Source organism: Microtus oregoni, unplaced genomic scaffold (genome assembly GCF_018167655.1).
Source record: "Microtus oregoni isolate MIOR12 unplaced genomic scaffold, Mior012 000027F_ref0000203, whole genome shotgun sequence".
Classification (NCBI taxonomy): Eukaryota; Metazoa; Chordata; class Mammalia; order Rodentia; family Cricetidae; genus Microtus; species Microtus oregoni.
In genome coordinates, this window is record NW_024543086.1 from 29,652,496 (window position 1) to 29,674,621 (window position 22,126).

The window sequence follows — 22,126 nt, forward strand, 5'->3', positions numbered from 1 at the left end:
TGTTCTGCTAGGGGACCGAGCTGCCCAAATGCCTGTCCCTTCATGGCCATGGATGGGCTGGTGCCGTGGAGCCAGTCTGGGCCTTTCTGAGACACCCAAGGGGCATTCAAAATTTCAGCACGTACATGTGGGAAGTCTTCATTACTTTTTCTTTCAGTGAGGTATTTTTAAGGCATATGAGTGAATGGAACGCGGACTCGTCTGAGTTAGATGGATACCCATTTCTGTTCCCCATGGCAGGAGGTCCCACCTTGATGTAGCTGCTCCACTGAAAACTGGAAATGCCACGCCATTCTTCCTTTAGCACAGTCGCTGGTTTCTGAACTAGCTCTGCAATTTACGTGGTTTGCTTTATACCACATTCTGTGCCCACTCTGGGGCTGCATTTTTCATATGGATCTTGGACACAGGGCACGCTCTCAGCTCACTGTAATTAAACTTCCTCATATCATGGAGTTGAGCCCACATGTTCTGAGTGCAGTATTCACTCCTGGAACAATTGGACTCTTAGTTACCCCCTTATCCAACTCCTCCCCTGGCCTCTTACATCTGCTACAGAGAAAAAGGAAAACAAACAGGGAACATAGCCAAGCACTACAAGATCATTCTGGTTTGAAAAATTTAATTTTCTTGCGCTACCTAACAATGAGCTCTGGCGTGTCACCAATCTGTAACATAATTAACTTCTTGTATCTTTTGTTCCATATGAATTTACATATCCAATTATCTTTTTATTTAATTTCTCACGGTTTTGCTACATTGACTAAAACTTTTTAACAAGAAAGTTTTTTTTTTTTTTTAATTTAATGGGCTTCGCAGTTCATGTATAACCAGAGAGTTTTTAAAGTTGGTTTAGGATTCCCCTGCACCACTGCAGGACACTGTAAAACTTCGGCAGTAGGATATAGAGCCCAGGTTACTTCAGCATCAGGCCTGAAGATAAATGGAGGAAGAGTCAGAGGGGGCAGAGCTCCCAGAGGAGGCAGCACAGCAGATTCCACAGTGCAAAGGATTTTAAGTAATTCAAATTGTTTTTTTATTCCAGGAGTGTTGTATGTCAGTAGCAATTAGCATGGTGTAGTTTGTCCTGTGAGTTCTGTGCTGTTCTCGGGAGTCTGCAGCAAGTGCAGTTTCCCCATGAGGTTCATTGTGATTGGATAATGCTGTGGCTGCCTGCAGCAGGAGGATATAAACAGGGCAGATGCGTGGGTTGTCCAGGGCCTTCATGCTGCATTCTCTGTTTTGGTCAGCTGAGTTTGTACATAGAGGTGATGTCTGTCACCAGAAAAGCAAACACACTCTCACGTGGATCACCCGTGTTCGTACCATCAGCATTACCAGTCAGTGGTGGCTATGAGGAATCTGTGGGCCCGGGACGGAGTGGTACCGTTTGGTATGCCAGGAAGGGAGGATGGGCCTTTGTTTCCCCAGTGCTCTGGGAGTCAGGATCACAATGTAGCGAGAGCAGATGCAGTTTGTTTGAGGAATTATTAAAGATCACACTTGGGTACTGAGCTGGGATTGAGGGCAGGAGGTGTCAGAAACAGTGAGATTCGAGGGCAACATGAAAGCCGCACAATGAGCAGAGTCTCACACCATAACCAGAAAATATCTGCAGCCTTCTGTTCTGGCTTTGTAAAGGGGTGACAGCCCCCTTTGAATACAATGGAGGATGGGACCCAGCATTTTGATTTACATAAAAGGACATTCATTCACAAACCCGCCTGTCTACTCAAACATTGCTATGAGGTGAAAGGTCATGGGCATGGAAACTGGGTGGGCCAGGTGGGGAGTCACTCCTTCATCAGCTCCTTCAGGTCGTCGTCAATTCCTCTCCGACTCAGCTCATCTAAGCTGTAGTAACGGTGAACAATTTTCTCAGCAGTGACGACCACCACGCGGAGCCCATGGGTGTCTTTGCCTAGTTGGCATCCGATGGCCGATGAAACCACCATGTCAAGGTCCTGGTAGGTTCCCCCAGCATTCCTGTGGTAGTGACCCGAGAATACAGCTCTGATACCTGCAGGGGAGGGAAAGATGTTAGGAGTGCCTAGGACTTCCATGTAGGTTACCCGTTGGCACCAAGGTTTGATTCTGTGAATGGTATTACCATTAATGCTAACTGTTGGAGAATGCATTAATCGAACTTTTCATAGGAAAAGTGTGTGTGTATGTGTGTGTGTTTGTGTGCTAGAGTAGTAACCAAAACCACCAGACAGGGAGTGTGAGGCCGGAACACAAACAGAAAGTCCTGATCACTCACCAAATCAAAAGAAACATCTTCCAGCCCTCGAAGAAACTTCTTGTTAAGTAAGGCAGCCCAGACACCTTAGTTAGGGGCAGGAGTTCACTCCAGGATTAATTAGAAGGAAGAGTCTGGCAAGTATTAAATATCTTTTGTATATCAGAGTTCTTCAGAAAAACCAACAGCCATAAAACTTAGACCCTTTGATGGAAAACAGACAAAAATTGAATAATGGGAAGCAGTGAAAACTCAGAAACAGTGTAACATGGAAAGTTCCACTAAAATACCCAACAAAACAAAAGCAGTAAATTCTACTAGGAAGCAATCAAAGAATAAATGAGCAAACAGACGAAAAGAATCAAGGCAACAAATCAGAAGACACACTGGATACAAAGTAGTGAACATGAAACCCCGAGAACTAAAGAGGGGTTTGGGAGATTAGGAACAGAAACTGGAAAAAGAGAAAGGAGGGAATGATGCAGAAAAGAAGGAGAATTTTAGCTGAAAGATTCCTAGGAAGGATGAAGACACGGGTCCTCAGAGAAACTGTCGTGTAGGAAATACCAGTTCCCACACTGATACATAGCACAATAAAACTGGCACATCAGAGGAGGGGAAGGAAACACCCTTAGAAGGACGGCAGCAGACGACGTCAGACCAAAGGACCGGCATCCCCTGAGAGCAGGAGTCAGGAACCTCAAATCCCATACCTAAGCTCACCTGACACTTGATGGTAAAATAAAAGATATGTCTAGAATGTGGGGAAAAATCAGATTTCACCATTTCCAAAATCTACCTATGAATTACCAAGAGAAACAGTTCAGCAAGGGATGAGAAGAAGAACGGGAAAGAGGAACGCTGGTACGTGAATCCCGATGCACCACTTTGGCGACTTTGTTGATTTAAATATCTATAGTTTTCACTGCTAAAAGTGAGAGCAAGCAATGTCACATGCAGCAGGGTGTCAATATAAGACAGACAGAAGGCAGCGAGCACTCACGTGCCTTCCCAGATCTGACAGCTCTTACGCAGTTATCTGGCTAACACCACCCAGAGACCTCGGTCTAGAGAAAGACCCAAGAGAAATGACAGCACACATCTCCGCTGAAGGCCGCACTAAATGTCCATCCATACGGCAGAACAAACAGTAGCCAGTCATGTAAAGGAACAAAGTATAAACATCAATTGCAATGTTATGAAAACATTAAACTGGGTGAGAGAGCCAGACAAACGGCCACGAGACAGAAGACCCCGTCACACGGAATGTCTGGAGTAAGCGGAGTTAGGTCCCAACAGTGGATCCCTGGCACAGGCTGACAGATGTTGAGGACATGGATTCTCTGTGAAATGGTAAATAAAACTGACCAGCTCCCAGACACTAGTGATGCTGCAGAACCTCTTGAAAATATTTAAATCATTGAATTTTACTTTGAAAGGGAGAATTGTATAATGTGGAGTGCAGTTAGGAAGAAAAAAACAATTTATGGGAAGGACAGGAAGTTGGAATATTTGACTTCAAATGGTCTCAGAGAAGGGACCAAAGCTGTGTGCCATGTGTGTGCATATGGCTCAGTGCTGACTGAAATGGTCTGTAATGCTCCTTTACAGGTGCTGGTTTCATTGTACACAGATGCCCCCTTACCCATGAACAAGATTGGCATAACCCCCAGTAGACGCCTGAAACTGGCTGTACTGGCCCCAGGAATTCCATGCTTTCCCTATGTATGCAGATGGCATAAACACCATGCTTCCCCGTGTATACCTATGCCATGAATGCTATGCTTCCCCGTGTATACCTATGCCATGAATGCTATGCTTCCCCGTGTATACCTATGCCATGAATGCTATGCTTCCCCGTGTATACCTATGCCATGGATATCATGCTTCATCCATGTATACAGATGCCATAAATACCAAGCTTCCTCCGTGTATACAGATGGCATAAATACCATGCTTCCTCCGTGTATACTAACCCCATGAACTCTGCATTTCTATGTCCCACTGAGGCGTTGCCACACAACAATGGAGTCCGTCTGTCTTTCTGTATGTTCTGCCTTATTGCCAAACTTGCACTTAGGGGCTAGTAAGCATGGTTACCTGAAACAAATTGTGATACTGTGACAGCCAGCGTGATACCCGAGAAGGCTGCTGTACACTAAATGCATGAGCATCATATATAGTGTGGATACCGAACCAAAGGACAATCCGGGGCAGACAGAGGACATGTTATTCAGAACAGTGCAGAATTTACAATTTATATAGACTGTTTATTCCTGGAACTTCCCAGTGGATCTTTTTAGATGGGAGGTATACGTGCATAGCAAACCTCTAGATAGGGCAGGCTTCTGAATATGTATTTAGAACGGAAGTGGTTCATATCTGCTGGTATTGTATGTAAGGGGTTCTTAGCAAGAGGATCTCTCTCCCTTTCTTATCACTGTAGATGAGATGTGGGTGGTGACCCCTTGGACAAACCTCTGTCTCTAAACGTGTTTCCATTATGATCCACAACAGTATCAAAATGACAGCTGTGAAGTACAACAAAATAACCCTACGGTTGGGGTCAGCACACACGAGGAGCCTTAGGAAGTTGGAGAAGCACCAATGTAGTCTGTGCTTACAGTGACCATGACTTGATCTGTGGGTCAGGACATGTAAAAGCGATAGTGGTGGCCAGTTGGACCTAACAAGGGCAGGTGCTGTCACACCAGGGTGAACGCACAGAGCTGTAGCAGGACCCTCAGGTTAGGTACCTGAAGGGTCTTCACTACACACAGAGAACTAAATGCTCCCAACTGCCAGACCTGAGTATGAAGGCTGTTGGCATCTGAAGTTCCACTGCCCTCAGAACTCTCAGGAGCTGCAGAGAACAGGCTCAGCAGGGTTCTTTGTGTGTGTTAATGTTAATGAACTATGACTCTACATCTAACGTACAGTTGTAAACAGTACTGCTTTTTGTAGCGGAAATGCCTGGTGATTTTGAGCAGGGCTCACAATAGCAGTGGTTAGCTAGACTCATTTTTGCTGAAGTGTCAAGCCATGCTCCTCGGCATTCACAAAGTGGGGAACGGGTCTTGACTGGTCAAGGGGCCCATGGGACTTTTAGAACAGAATTTACTGGACTTCAGTCATCTGTTCTGCAACATGTATGTCCCCTTTCTGCCACACCCCAACACTTTTAGGGTTCACCATTTACTATTAGTGTCCAAAGAAAAAAAACAAAAACAAAAATGACCAAATGAGAATCCTGTGCAGAGCAAAGACACCTAAAGAGGACTAGAAATAATCAGCCTGTAGGCAAAGAGATTCCCTCGTGATAACAAGGAACTAATACTTTGGGGGTCTGAGTAAGAAATCAAGCAATGGCAATGTGATGTTTACAAAGGAAGGGTCCGGAAGGAGGTTGTAGTCTTCTAAAAGCAGCCAGATGGAACCCTTCCTTCCTGGACTCAGATGGTGCTCTCGGCAGCTCTGGGTCTCCTGGCTGGCCGAGGAACCACAGACACAGGAAGGATGAGATACCATAGGCAATGGTGGAGCTTCTGCAGACCAGAACCGGATCTGCAGGAAGCCCTGTGTGGTGGCCAGTGGGAAATTCTGGGTCTCTCTCTGACTCTAAGCATGCTTTCTTTGCACGGCCTCGCTAAGGATGGGGGATGCTCTAAGGCAGAGTCTTTTTGTCTTTCATCCTGGTGCTTCCTCCCAACTGTCCAAATGAGAACAGAGAGGCCTACTGAAGTTAAGAAATAAACTCAGAGCTAGATCTCAGATACTTGCAGACTCAGGTTCAATTTTTGGGGGAGCGTGGGCACATTTCCGACCTCTGTGGCTGACTCCTTACCTTGGGTAGGACAGACATTTGGGGAGAAGCAGGGAGGGTTAACAAGCTTCCTGCCTGGCCTTGCCTCTGGACAGCCTTTCTCTAGGGCAGTCCAGCTGCTCACTGCTGGCCTGGGGCCCAGCTCTGTGCTAGCATCTGAGCTCTCCAATGTGCATACCACGTTCACGCCTATAGCTGTGAAGCCTCATCAGAAGTTTCACTGCCTTGGCTCAAGCAGCTTCTGAGCATTGACTGGCCATACACGATGCCCACTGATATGTCATGGCTTCCCTGGCGTGGCACTGATGGTCATGGAGTTTCCAGGAGTCGGGCATAATAGCCATTCCTCCCATTCTTCAGTCATCTGTGGTTGACATGCTTCTGTGCTTTCTTAATTGAGAATTATGGATAAACTGATTTTGAGTTATGAATGGCTCTCTTAAAATCACTGCAAGGGAAAGGATTCCCAGTGAAGGCAACCCCTGCATCTTCAGGCCTCGAGTGTGGCTGTCACTGCCCATTTATTGCTCCATGGCATTAAGTCATAAAGAGACAAAAAAAGCTACTTTTAAAGTTGCCCTGACTCAAATTCATTTGGAATTAATCAGAGGACTGGGATACAGTCTCCATATAATTTAATATCCTAATATTGGAAACGTGCCATAAGTCACAGAAGTGAACTGCAACACACAATTCTGGTCTGAACGGTGGGTGGCAGGGAAACTGGGGTGCTTCTGACTTAGGTCTGAAGTGTGCTGAGTTCTAACTGGACAGTTCCCCTTTTTAATTCTGTGTTGAGTATATATTTACGAACATGCTATGCCACTTTATACTGCTAGCTGAAGCAGTGAAAACTACATAAATCTCCAAGTACACTTGATTTATGCTTCCTCGGTGGTGAGGGAAACTCTAACTCACAAAGGCGGAGGGGGGTAAGGAAGGAAGGTGTGTGCGGTATGGGGCAGCAGAAAACAGTGCACATATATAACCTCTCAAGAAATGAGGGTTCCTCAGCAGGCAGTCAGGATGCCAGTGTAGAGATATGACTGTGAGCCCACTCTGGCTTCTGAACGCGAGGGCTCCATGGGTTTCCAGTCTGGGAAGTCTACGCTTCTCATTTTTCCCGTTGGGGCACGTGGGGATGACTGGCGGTGGTTAACTACAGGCTCTCAGGGAAGGCAGGAGGCAGTTTCTTCCCTCAGCTCCTGAAGCCACATGTTGATAAAGCACAACAGGACACAGGGTGACCTCCTGACAACTGCGCAAGGTTCACGCGTGGCCAGGGAGCAATGGAGGGCTCATGACAGTGGCGGGAGACAGCGCCGAGCACGCTCCATCCACCGAGTAGGGCACTTTGTACATACACTGTCTCACAGGGAAGAAGTTACCCAGCATGCAAGGTCAGGTGGCTTGCTTGGGGCTACACAGCTCAGACACCGATCTGGCTCAGGCTGGTTTAGGGTGTGTTCAAAATGCTGAAGGCCACAGAGCTGTAATCCCAGAGATGGTGGATTGGCCAGAACACACCTACGCTTCTAGCTCTCCATCCTGAGCTGGCACCCGAGGGAAGACACTGTAGAAACAATGCTGCCAGACACTGCTGCGGGCATGCGACCGGCTTTTACTTTATATCCCCACCTTTCCCTAAGGAGGGAAGGATGTGTAGTTTTACAGATAAGAAAAGGGAAATCTTGAAACATCCAGCATTTGGTTAACTCAGGTTAACCAAGTTGTGATTGACAGTGTGTGGTCCCAGGCCAGGCTCTTAAACAGCAATGCCTGGCCCCACAAGTCAAAGAAAGAGGGTCAAGTAGGGCTTCAGGAGCTGTGGGATCTGAAAAGGCTCACTGGTCTCCTGGGAGGCTTGTGACTGTTTTCCCAGTATTTTCCAGGAGGGCTGGGAGTGGGAGTGGAAGTCTGCGTGGGACACAGCAGCAGACTCAACAGGGATTAGTTGTGCTGGAGGACAGGGCGCGGAAGAGCTGGGTAATGCCAAGATGGACCTTGGCTGGGGAGGGACAGAAATGACTTGAGCAAAGTGTCCCCCCCCCCCGAACCTGTCTACCCCACACCTGTCTTCTTGCCAGAAGCAGGGAGGCAGAGTCACAACACTCAGCCTTTCATTGGTTAAACCCTCCTGAAGACTCTCTAGCTGGGGCCCCCTCTCGTGGGTTCCCAGACATTTCCACAGAGCTTCTGAGGTCCTACTCCATTGACCTTCACCTTTCAGAACAGGTCAGGGAGGTCAGCTTTGTGGACCCTGCCGACCACTCCTTCCCTTCTGTATGTGAAAGCAGAGAGAGGGGGATGAGAGCCTAGGTGCACAGCTGTGAGCCAAGAAAACTAACCCGGAGGAGGGAAACCTCGGCGAGGCAGGAAGAGACACTCTTAAAAATACAGTCTACGGAAGTCCAGCCAAGATATCACGATTCTGCAAAACCTGCAAGTTTCTGTGCTTCTCAAGACTAACGGAAATGATACATGTGATATTGAATATAGCTTATGAGAACAGCGTACGATGCTCACGGAGCGTGGTCCTTCAGTGAACGGGAGCACCTATACAAGGACAGACATCCAGGAGGCCCAGTGCGGAGACATCTGTTCAGCAAGATAGATAGAGGCCTGGGTTTGACCCCAGGACTGAAAAATAAACAAAACATCACCCTCCTCCCTATGAACCATACTATTGAACGTTAGAGAAATATAGAAATATGTACACAGAATCAAGCCTTGAAATTTTTATAAAACAAACTGGCTGAGCTTAGTGGCATATGCCTTTAATCCCAGCACTCGGAAGGCAGGCAGAACTCTGAGTTTGAGGCTAGTCTGGTAAATATAACAAATTCCAGAACAGCGAGGGCCATATAGTTAGACCCCATTTTAGGAACAATTGCTAGACTTTTGACTGAATCTGTGTATCAGTTTTGGTACATGCCATATTGCCTGCCTGCAGAGCCAGGGACGTGCCTTACCTTCCCACTTCCTAAGCCATCGCCTTCACAGAGTTCCGGCTCTCCTCTGGGACACCATGCTACCCTCGGGGCAGGGGGCTCTTTTCCTCTTGGACACCATACTACTTACTCCAGCGGTTTTTGCCCTCTCTTGGATACCATACTACCCTCAAGGGTTCAGCTCTCCTCTTGGACACTGTGCTACTCTGGTGGGGGCTCTTGGTGGTGCTGGAGATTAAGTTCTAACAATTGTTTGCTAAGAGTATGAAGAACAGAATTGATTTTGCCTATTATTAGCTGTACAGTCTTGGGACCTTACTAAAGAACTTACTAATAACTATTTTTGTCGATTTCTGGGATTTGCCAAATTAAAAACAATAACCACCCGCCAACAGGTACTGCTTTGGCTTTGATCTTTATGTCTTTCCTTTTTCTTGCCCTTTTACAAGGGTAAAGGTGTCCAATAAAATTTAAAGAGGTATATATATGAGGGTAAGCATTTGTTGATGGGAATTTAGTCTTATTATTGCTATTTTTCCAACTTGACACAATTCAAAGATTCAAGTTATTCTTCAGAAAAATTTAACTAACTAAAATCCCATCAAGGCTGTAAGTCTGGACACAGGGATTTCTCCAGTGGCAAAATCACAAGGAAGGGACATGAAGTTCCTATTCCCTAGAACATCCAGGTACTGCTGTTGACCGCTGCTCTGGTATCCTCATGCTGAGGGCTCGCATCTTCCTCTCGACAGAGCCCACCACTCACTATGGTGGACACCATGATAGTCACTGGCTCCTAGACAGGCTGAAGTCCATTCTCTGTTGTTGGGAGGGCAGGCTGCTCAGGATGCAGAACAACTTCTTCCTCAGGAGGTTCCCTTCCCTTGATGGGTCTGAAGGAATCACACCCATTCAAGCAGCATGCTATAGGGAGCCTTTTAAATGAACTGTTCAGAACAGAAATAACCCCTGGCTGAGATTTCTAGAGTTGGGGTGAGGTGGGAGGAAATGCAGGGGTAACTGCAAGAAGGTTACAAGGTTGCTTTACAGGAAAAGAAAGTGCAGAGCAGATAGCGGTGTGCATAAACTTTCGATAACTGAACTGTATGATGGTATGAGAATATCTCAAAGTGCTATCAGAAAAAGGAGTCAGTTACAGTAATTGGAGCTACAACAATAGTGAACTCCAATAGTAACTGGAGACCTGCTTTGGTCCAGGCACTGTGACCAAGCTTTAGGACATGTTATTTAAACTTCCTTAACATTCTCCCCCTGCTCCCCATTAACAGTCTTAAAATAGATGGCCACACATAGGTTGGGTGCCTGCCCCTGCCTCAGGATGGGGTCCCCAAGGGTCTAGCTGGGTCAGATGATGTGTGAGACCGTACCTTTCTTGGCTTTGCTGTAGTCCCACTTCCTTATTCTCCTGTCCCCCAGAGCCAGCTCTAATCCTTGTCCCAAAGTGTCCTTCTAGGGACTGCACCTGGCACAGTTACTGGCTAGACTTCATGAGCTCACTTTGCTGTGACTGCAGGATGTACAACCAGGAAGTAAGTGACAAGCCCAAGGGCTCTGTGGCCACTAGCATCTCCCCAGCTAGGCCCAAGTTAAATATAACTGAAACCTGCTACCATTTCAGCTTGCTTTCTTCACTGCTGTCTTACCTCCTACAAAAGTAAATCATGCCTCAAGAAAGATGAATAAACTGTGACTTGCACACACACATGCACGCACACATGCAAGCATGCACGGAGCTGCAAACAGAGAGAGGACCACCTTCATGAGTTGACAATGGAGGGACTGCTAAGGAAGTGACTAGGCTAGCAATAGGAGAGAGCGGACACACAGGATAGGCTAGCTTTTGTGTGATGCATGCAATTTGACTTCAAATAGATCAGCAATGTATGTATTTTATACACACACACAATAGCTATCAAAAACAATCAAAATAATAAAGCAATGGGGTAAATGATCAGGTCAAATCCTATAAAAGGACAAAGGCACGCCATTTCCTACCACATCCTAGCAACTTTAATGTACGCCTAATTGTATTTCTGGATAGAAAGATAAAAAGAACAACAGATGACTACTAGAAATGAAAGCAAATATTATAAAAAGTATAGACGGTCAAGGCAAAACAATAACAACAACAAACAGGAGGCAGAAGGAAAATGTCCCTCAAACCTTCCCACTTTGTGAGTTCTGTATGTTCTTTCCTGATCATCTGAATATATTAGGGGTGACGGGACTATATGTGAATGTATACGGATTTCACAAGTGGGTACACCACGTAGGCATGTGTGACTTAGTGTACTATGTTCAAAAATACATTCTCAGGTGTTCCACATAGGACCCACAGCTGAATTTCAGAACTACCCTAAAAACCCTGGAGAGTAATTACTTCCCAGCACCACTGCTTACTCTGGAAAACCCTACTGTTGATATGTAAAACCTAAGGTTAAGATGCTCTTTTTGTACTTTAATAAAAACTCTGCCATCATGGTGGTTTAAGGGTCTTTTAGCCCCCCCACCCCCCGGCCGGACTGCTCAGATACAGGGACTTAGGCAGCTAGTGCCCTCTCATAAGGGTACACTTCATGTGTTGGGGTGTGGGTTGGGTATTGGGAGGAGCTCCTTGCTGCAATTCACTGATCTTCTTGAGCACAGATTCTCTTGGTTTTGGGGCACACACCACCCAGCTGCTCCACTTCTGCATGACTGAGGCACTATGGTGGGGGAACTATGGACGTCAGAAGCTGGAAGTCTGGTTCTGTGCTGGGTGCTCTGTGTACTCAGATGTCACATCAGGCAACTACTTGAATGTTGCGTCATAAAGTACCTGGCTTTTCTAGAAAGCCTCCTCTTAGTGGTTTCCTTTCCCCTACTCCTCCTTCTCTTCCTCCACTGTTCTCTTTCCTCTTCACTTTCTGACTCTCCTCTTGATAGGAATAAATGACCCAATTGCTACAATGACATTCGCCCAAGGTCACCTCATCCTCCATAAACTACAGGGATTCCTTCTCTTTCAAGAACTTCTCACCATTTTTCTTTGTCTAAGAATTAGCTATGGAAATTATACCCATCTTGCCTCATCTAAATATTAATCAACTTATATTTTAATGACAGCTAGCAGCGGATGGTGCATGCATCTTGGTGACAGAGAAGCAGAGAAGTGTGGGAGCAGGGTATGCACAGGAGCGGGATGATATGCTCAGGTCAGCACCATCACAGGAATCCCTGGTGTGAGTGCAAGGGACCAGAGCTCTCGTTTGTAGTATGGTATTTCCCATGCCAGCCTTTGAACACACACAGTCTGCTCTGCCCCCCGCAGCCTGCAAGTTTTCAGCTCCAGGGTAAGCAGTGGTGCTGGGAAATAATTACTCTTCAGAGCCCAGAGCTTCCTGGCAGCTGCCATGGATCCGCTGCCCAGGAGGTGTGGTTGGCACCCAGTATCACTCCCTGACTGGGACTTCATGGTTAATTATAGTCCTGCAGCCTTGCTGCCACACCCCTGAATCCTCTTCTCCGCAGCAGATGATGCTCAACTTTTAAAGTTGACTTCCTTTTGAATGAGCTGGGCATTCAAAACCTGGGGAGACTATACAAGAGGTTTCTCTTTTTTATTTGTATTGGTATTTGGTTGCCAGAGAAGCAGTGCCAGGAAGGCACACCCTGCACTCACTTCTGTGGTGTGCAGGTGAGCGACACGGTGTGTGCTTCCACATCTCCAGGAAGGCAGGCTCAGCATTGACCACCCAGGGTCACTGAGGAAGTCAAGTGAGAAGTGAATGGCGCGTGGCTGGGGTCTGGGGATGCATCTCACGGCAGGAAGCTGCAAGTCACATATTGAATCCTTGCTTGATAATCACACTTTTTATCTTCCTCCAACTATCTGATCAGGACATCTTTTATTCTTCATGTGCACAATTTACATCTTTCTCGCTATTCATAACATTCTCTGTATTTCTAAAAGAAGTGAGCAGGCCTGGGAAAGAGATGGCGTGCGGGGCAGGCATGAGGGCCTCAATCCAGAATGGACAATTTTCTATACTTCTATAAGCTTCCCATGTCCTGTCTTAAACACAGCTGTCAGGACAAGAGGCTCATTAAAAAGATTGTTTTGACTGATGCAATGTTCATGTATCAAATTGGAAATCCATCCAAAAATACTAGAGGGAGGTAGACAGAGGTGACTGCGAGCCATGAAGGGAACAGTCTCACAGAATGTAAAAGGGACATGTGCCAGGAGCAAGTGCCTCTGCCTGGAGCCAGCGAAGACTATAGCCATCAAATATGAGCACCATGGCTAGGTCCATTCTGATTTAAAACCCGTGGAAAGGAAAACTACTACCAGGGGTCCCTTAAAAAACAGGTTAATGGCCTATGCACTAGAATGCCCGTCACACAGTGGCTTCAAACAGGGATGAGGGGGTTGCCCTAATGTCCCCTTCCTGGTTCATTCTCCTATTTGGACCTATTCATGAGCTTCCTCTCGTTCTCAGAGTGCCCTCTGGGAACTCCCGTCTGCAGTCCTCTGACTCTAATGTGTTAGGATGATACTCAGCTGTTAGAGGCGTGGAGTCTTAACTAAAGCCTGAGTCTATGTTAGCTGTGATCTGCTGATCCCTAAGAGAGGAGGGTGGATCGTCCACGTTAGAGGGGAGCAACTGCTTGAAGGCTTCATTAAGATCCAGGCTTTTCTCTTTCTGTTTTACTACTCTGTGACTGTAGCTTTTGTCTTCAAAAACATAAAAGAGCTATGGGGCTTCTGGACATCACATCAAAGTTCCAGTCGGGCAGCTTTACTTGCTAAATTCCACAACTGGGTCATGAGGCGACTCTTAGGTTTACAGAGTGCTTTAGTCTGAATGGCAGCCTCAACAAAGCAGGCACAAAATGGTACTCTATGAATAAGGACAAGACTGAATAGGGCCACCTTCCCCAATGCAAATACCCAGCCATATCAATAATAGGAAAGCATCAGGTCCCACTTCAGGATCCTGATCTGGCTCCTATGCGGTGACATCACATGAAGATATAATTTATTAAGGGGTGCAGAAAACAGACAACAGACTCACAAATACAGAACAAGGCAGACACCACGGCTGACCAGCTGCCCTTGTCCTGACATCATGCCCACGGTGAGACCAACTACAGGCTTTCTCCTGCTTTGACCACCCCTGAAAAGAGAGCACGCAACCCCTTCCTCAGTTTTATCTGGTCACATATCCAGAGCAAACCATGCCCAGAGGGCTACTCACCACCAGTGTTATTGGCCCAAATGGATGGAATTCCCCTAACAATCATACAGTGTCTCCCTGTGCGGCAGCCACCCGGTACCTCAGAGGTGGCTCTCATCCTGCAGCTCTGTCTTCTGCCTGCCCTCTGCTCTGTCTCTGGCGCCTCTTTCCTATTGAAATGCCTTCCAGAGATGCCAATGATTGCGTTATTGAAAAACTTATAAAGAAATTCTTAGGAAAACAAATTAAATCTGAAAACAATCTTCAACTGTGTTATTGCCAAAAGTCAGAGTTCAAGTGTAAGATGCTGTCAATGAAGCTTTTTCAGACAGTTCAGGCCAGGGTAACCAAACCAACACCTGCCCACTCCTCTGCTCGTTCTGAGATGGTGATGGTACACCCGCAGGGACAGCTGTCCTCTGCTCGTTCTGAGATGGTGATGGTACACCCGCAGGGACAGCTGTCCTCTGCTCGTTCTGAGATGGTACACCTGCAGGGAGAGCTTGCATTTTACCAAAGGTAATCTAATGGTTAGTGTTCTCAGCCTGACATATGCCTTCCCAGATCAGCTGGGAGAGCTCTGTGGACTGCTGTGGAGGATTCATTGACTGTATTAGCTGAGGTGATAAGATCTGCTCACTGTGGGCAGAACCAGTCCCTCACTGAGATGCTAGAAAGGGAGCCAAGCAGCAATCAGTCATCACTCTGCTTTCTGACTGTGGACTGGATGTGTCTGGCTGACTCAAGCTCCCGTTGCCTTGACTCCCATACATTGATAAATCCTCCCCTTGACCCAAAGGCCAGAATAAGCCTTTCTCCCTTAAGCTGCTTTTGCCAGTGTTTTTATCAAGCAGATATGAAGAAGCCGACACACATTCACTTATCTCTTAAGATTTTAAATTCTTTTAATTTTATTCTTCTTTTCTAGATCCATAGTTCCCATGTCAAGTGACCTGTTCCTGGAGTCCATAATTCTCAGCTCATGTTCATACCAGGATTTATATCCCTGAGGAGCTGCAGAGGCTAGGGTCCTGGATCCCTCCATTTCAACAAAGACCAGTTACAACACAGCTTGCTCATATGCTCAGGGTGACAGGAGAAAGAGGGAGGCTCAACCTAGGGGTGGCTGGAACTGCTGCTAGCTGAGCCCACAGGGGAGATATTCTAGAGCCCCCTTCAGCACAGAGTCCTTGGGACAGTCATGTGCTAAGCTTGCTGGCTGGGCAGACCAGCCCTTCCCTGCAGAGGCCCTGGCAGAAGAGCTTGAGGGAGCTGTCCTACATAGCTGTGCTTCCTTACCCACCTCTGTTGGCCGTGGACACAAAAGATACTCATTAATGCCCTCTGGGTATTTGAACAGATCCAGGCAGGACCCCAGCCCACTCTCTCTACTTCCTGCCTGGAAAGTTTACTTGACCTCCTGCCCTTTAGAGTGTCCTTGCCTGTATAAAGTCACAATGGCACATGCCACGGAGCATTTACTAAACGGTAATTAGTAATATTCTAATTATTGTTTTAAATGTACACATTAAAATTGATCCTCAAGGAGGCTGGCTACCCCATGAATCTAACTATCCACTGGAGACAGGGTGAGGTCATTGCAGGGACAGGGGGTCCCCCAGCACAGTCAGCAGAAAGGGAGAACATCAATGCTTGCAGAGAGACAATGCTCCAAACAATATTAATATCAGCATGCTAAAGCTACTAAAAAGGAAATGTGTCCCCTAAGTCTCAGTTTATATAAAGTTAGGTCATTTCAGTTGTTTCTCAGTGATAATAATGAGGAGATTGATGAAAATGAGGAAGGCAATGTTCAACAGACATAACTTGCATTAATGAGTACCCGTCAGAAGCAGTTTCTGGGTCAAGAGACTAGAGGCCAGCACCCTGCTGCACAGCCTTGCAACCCCAATGAGAACTCGGCCTCTGGGACCCGAGTTTGCATGCCAGTGCAACGGAGAGACAATGCCATCTCAGACTTGTGTGGGTATGCCAGCAGTGACAGTAAGATCTAAAGAAGCTTGTTCACCTCCTGTGTTTTTGAGGAAAAAAGCTCCTCCTTTAGGGGTCTTGACAGAGGAGACAGGGCATTGAAAATTCAATCTCAATCAGGGTTCCCTGACCTGTGGGAAGCCCAAGGACTGCCCACCTCTATCCAGGTCTAGTAAGGTGAGCATCCAAACTGCCTAGGCTCCCCCAAAGCCAGTATGTGCAGTAGGATCAAAAACCCACTGTGATTGTTCTTGAGTTCTCAGTATTCCTCATTGTCCGCTATGTTCAGCTAGTCCGGGGGAGGGGGACTTGATCGGGGGAGGGGGAGGGAAATGGGAAGCGGTTGCGGGGAGGAGGCAGAAATCCTTAATAAATAAATAAATAAATAAATAAAAAAAGAAAATTCAATCTCAAGTAGATGGGAAGCTCAGATTGAGTCCTCACCCTAACAGGACAGATGGCTGCTAAAGTTAAAGCCTGCCTTGCTCTGATGTGACCCTTTCTACCTGCGATGCTGCCTCAGGGGCGGTTGCCCAATGGACGCACTCCTGTGCCTATGAAATTATAAATGGACACAAGGCTTGGCCAGCCCTTCCTAATTATCCATGTCTTGGTTGGCTCCCCCACCTGTACTGTGGACAGGAATGGGGAATCTGTAGTGATGGGCTGGCAACTCTTTAATTCAGAGTCCACGACCACCATGGCAGGGAATATGGCAGCAGACAGACAGTCATGGTGCTGGAGCAATAGCTGAGTGCTTGATCAACAAGCAGGAGGCAGAGAGAGTTAACTGGGAGAGGTGTGGGCTTTTGGAATTCAAATCTAGTGACACACCTCCTCTAAGACACAGCTCTCAACCTTTTCTAAACAGTCCTACCACCTGGGGACCAAGAATTCACATGTATGAGCTTATGAAGGCCAATGCTCTCATTTAAACCCACCACGAGGACCAGGACTGTGTCCGACCCAAGCGAATATCGCCCAACTCTGCTGCTATCTTACTCCCAAGGTGATTATCAATATAAAAACTCTTTAACATTTTATATATTTATTTATTTAGCATGTATCCAGGCACCATGGCACATGTATGAAGAGCAGAGGTCAACTTGGAGGATTCAGTTAGCTCCTTCCATCACGTGGGTTCCCAGGCTTGGTGCCGAATGCCTCTACCCTCTGAGCCAGCTCACTGACCCTGTGAATATTAAATAAAACGAAAGAAAAGCAGCAACATTCAAGCAGTTCTAGGTGATGCTGCACAGGGAGGTTCCAGACCTGGATTGTGTGCTGGGAAGTGGACTTGAATCTAGCAAAGAAGAATTTGAACTGAAGAGAAGGTTAGGGTGTTCTGCTCAGACAGGGACTATGTCAAATGTCCCCACAAAGAAGTCATGCCATGGTTTCACACTCATTGTGAGGTGTCAAGAGAGTGATAACATAAGGGTGGGGCCCTGATCTGATGGGTTTGTGGGTTTATGAGAGAGACCTGGGACAAGATGCTGGTCACATCGTGTGACATCCCATGCCGCCTTAGGACAACAGGGAATCTCACCAGCAGAAAGGACTGGAAGATGCGGCCTCCTGCTCTTGAACTTTGTAGTCAGAACTATGAGCCAAATGGACATTTATTCCTTATAAACGACAGCCATGGTGTTAGTTAGAGTGGCAGAAAATGGAATAAGACACTAGAAATATCCAGCTTCTACAGAGGAACCTCACTGGCCATTTCAGAAGGATGTTAACTGCCATAAAAAAAAAAAAAGTGACCTGAAAGAGCAGACAGGATATCCTTCACAAACCCCAGACTCCACTTCTTTGAAATGTTGCAATGCAATTTTCACCAACACATTTAACTTGCACTTTAAGAATGATCTGAAGGCTGAGGAGATGGCTCAGTCAGTCACATGCTTGCTGTGCAAAAGAAGCTGGGTGCAATCATCAGAATATACACTAAAACAAGCCCAGATGTGGTGGCATGCCTTTGTAATCCCAGAACTGGCAGGGGGAGATGGGCAGATCTCCCATGGCTGGCCAGCTGGCATCCAGGTCAAGGTGGATGGCACATGAACAACAATACTCAAGAGTTGACCTCTGGCCTCCAAATGCAAGTACACATATATGTACTACACACACACACGCATCACACACACACCACACACACACACACACACACCACACACACACACCACACACACACCACACACACACCACACACACACACCACACACACACACCACACACACACACACACCACACACACACACCACACACACACACACCACACACACACCACACACACACACCACACATACACACCACACACACACACCACACACACACACCACACACACACCACACATACACACCACACATACACACCACACACACACCACACACACACCACACACACACACCACATGCACCACACCACACCACACACACACCACACACACACACCACACACACACACCACACACACACACCACACACACACCACACACACACCACATACACACACCACCATACACACACCACACATACACACCACACACCACACACACACACCACACACACACACCACACACACACACCACACACAAACATACATGACCTGGAGCTCTGGAGAAGGAATCCTACCTATTTTGTTCATTCCTCTGGCCTGCGTGCTACTGAGGAGCCTGCACTGTTTGTTGCGTGAATACAGGCTGGCTTAACTTCGGGAATCAGTAGAACGCATTCGCACGCCAGATTCTTGATTTATAAATATTTACCATCAGGACTTGATTTTAACTTTAATTAGCCCAACTGTTAAGGATACCTCCAAAGTGAGAAATGAAATCCACCAATTCACACCAGATGCAGCTTCAGCAGCTGGTCTTTATCTTCTATGCTGGAGGAGATGCAGGCATCAAATGATATTTTACAATGTATGGTGTTTTACAATGAAAGGACCAAGACACAAAACTGACCAAAGCTGGAGAAATGAATGGGGGACTACATGCTAGAAGACAAAACAAAGAGGGAAATGCATCAAGCTGATCTGCCCCAGCGCTTGGGGGGCTGTGGATGCTTCAAAAAGGGACACTGTCTGGTCTATTACAAAGATGGCTGAAAAGAAAAGCCATCCCAAGATGAGCTTCTTAAAAATGTACGTCAGAGGGCTCTGTGGGGGTGATTACTGCTGTCCTGCGAGTACATTTCTTCTTCTCCTTCTCCTTCCTCTTCCTCCTCTTCCTCTTCTTTTTCTTTTTCTTCTTCTTCTTCCTCCTCCTCTTCCTTTTCCTCCTCCTCCTCTTCCTCCTCCTCCTCCTCCTCCTCCTCCTCCTCCTCCTCCTCCTCCTCCTCCTCTTCTTCTTCTCTTTACAGGGTTTCTCTGTAGCTTTGTAGCCTGTCCTGGAACTACCTCTTGTAGACCAGGTTGGCCTCAAACTCACAGAGATCTGCCTGTTCTGCCTCTTGAATGCTGGGATTAAAGGCGTGCGCCACAACTGACAGGTACATTTCTTTACTTGGAAATTCTAACTATGGAATTATGCATCCAGAACAATAGGGAAGTGTGTGCTTTAACAAACAGTCACATGCAATTGTTAAATTTCAAAGGAACTTTGCGTCTAGATTTGTGGCTCTCCCCCTTCTAAACTCCTGATACTTTTTGCAAAGCTAAAAGCACCATGCAATCCTTATCTACTCTAAAGAACATCAGCTTGAAGCAGTGTAATTCCCACACACCCCTGGGGCCAAAAAGCTTTTGCACGATGCTCAGGGTGGACAGCTCCACCCCGAGCAGCCTGCAGGCAGTCTTTGGAGCACACCTGGCTCTGCCAGGACAGTTTCAGTGATCCCTCAAAGAAAGAAGCCAGTGTGCCTGGTTTAGGAAACACCCGTCTAGTTAAAGGAGAGCTAAGGAATCTCACCTCAGTTCGGGGTGGGTGCTATAGGGCAAACAGCTCTTCACAGAGCACCACTACGTGCAGGCATGGTGCCCAGTACTTCTCGGCCATGCCTCAAAACCCCTGAACGCATAAGTAAAAATTTAAAAAGAGAATTAAATCTGCAACACCCACCTCAGGATGAGAACCTCTGTTTCACAAAGACAATGGAAAGCAGAAAGAGATGCCACTTGGCTAAGGGGCCACCAGAGGAAGGTCTGCCCCAACCCATGGCCTAGCATCACACAGCTTCTCCTGTCCCATCAGCCCCCACATGGACCGCTTTTACAACTTTTCCCTTATTGATAGCCTAGCCATACTATTCTTACCTAGCACCCATGTTTAAATTATTAAATAGCTTATGTTTTTCTTAGTACATGTTAAAATAAACATCAACCATCAGACATTTTTAAATGTCGCCATGGGCCTTCCCATCTCATCTCCAGTCTAGACTGCATCACAGGCCTCAGGCATAATATTGGGCTCACCCAGACATACAGCATTCTGAGAAGCAGAGGAGTCGGTCTGTAGGCAGACCCCACAGCGAGCCAGCCGCATTACCACAGAGAGTTTCAGGAAGCACACTGCCATCAGACACGTCAGGAAGCACACTGTTGTTAGACATGTACACTGTCTACCTAAGGACTGAGGCGGCAAAAGTGCCTGCTGCAAGGAAACATGTCTTGCAGACAGGATCAGGACCACCGTCTATTGTTTTAAAATGGTTGGATCATGGCTATAGCCAGTTGACACGTTATGTCTTGTCAATTCCATATTACAAATCATTGCTGAATAGCTCTACAGACATCCCGGGTCAGCAAGCCTAAAATGCTTACAGCTTAACGGTTTTCAAGGAAGCCTATGGACTCCAGGCGAGGGCTCCTTCAAGTTTTCCTACTCATGACACCATTTCACTTGAGAAATTTTTATACAATTCTGAAATATAAAATAGGTGTGCAAATAAAAATCACCACCAACAAATCATAAAACTATTTCATCACAATCCTTTGATAAATGTATATATATATATTTTTTTTTTGGATTTTCAAGACAGGGTTTCTCTGTAGTTTTTGGTGCCTATCCTGGAACTAGCTCTTGTAGACCAGGCTGGCCTCGAACTCACAGAGATCCGCCTGCCTCTGCCTCCCGAGTGCTGGGATTAAAGGCGTGCGCCACCACCGCCCGGCGATAAATGTATATTTTTATCACTTATTAAAGATGAAAACAAATCCACATGCTAATGAAATGGGTATGCTTGCTTATCTTTTACAGAAAGAGCTAAATCTTGGGGGCTGGAGAGATGGCTCAGCACTGGTTACTCTTCCCAGAGGACCTGGGTTCAATTCCTAGCACCTACATAATGGCTCACAACCATCTATAATTCCAGTCCCTGGGGATCTAATACCACTCTGGCCCCTGTGGGCACCAAGCATACACACAATATATAGACACACATGCAAGCAAAACTCCTGAACACATATAAATAAGTAAAATTTAAAAAGAGAATTAAATCTTAGCTGAACACTTGATACCATAGGACATTTGCAGAGTGGATATTTTGATTTTATAATTACAATGCTGAGAATGTCAATTCACAGAAATATGCAATATAAAATGGCAGAAGCACATTTTTATGATCATTTTAGAAATTGTTGTAAATTCTGTCCTAATCGCAAACCAAAACCATTAGCATATTTTTAAGGGAACTCAAACCACAGCTTTTAAAATGAACCATTCTTACATAACAGCATCCAGCGATACACTAATTTGATTCTCACAGGCTAAGGGATGACTGTAGAAAACAATCTTCTTTGTTTTCTGCAATTAAGCTATTATGTTTCCACAAGAGCAGAACACTTCATGTGTACATCTAAAACACCCTGCAATTCATAACATATAATAATCTCAAATCTGAGCAAAGACACTCCAAGCAGCAGCATTTGCGGGTGTGT

The 22,126-nt window shown here is 46.3% G+C and overlaps 1 protein-coding gene across 1 annotated transcript in view; it reads right to left on the minus strand.

Annotated features, from left to right (window-relative positions):
• Nucleotides 1–605: 605 nt before the first annotated feature.
• Cpped1 (calcineurin like phosphoesterase domain containing 1) overlaps nt 606–22,126 on the minus strand; it is a 126,890-nt gene continuing 105,369 nt past the window's right edge. Inside the window, exon 4 of the mRNA XM_041676690.1 lies at nt 606–2,020. Coding sequence (XP_041532624.1) covers nt 1,794–2,020 — 227 coding nt within the window. The 3' untranslated portion in view covers nt 606–1,793. The remainder of the gene's footprint in view (nt 2,021–22,126) is intronic.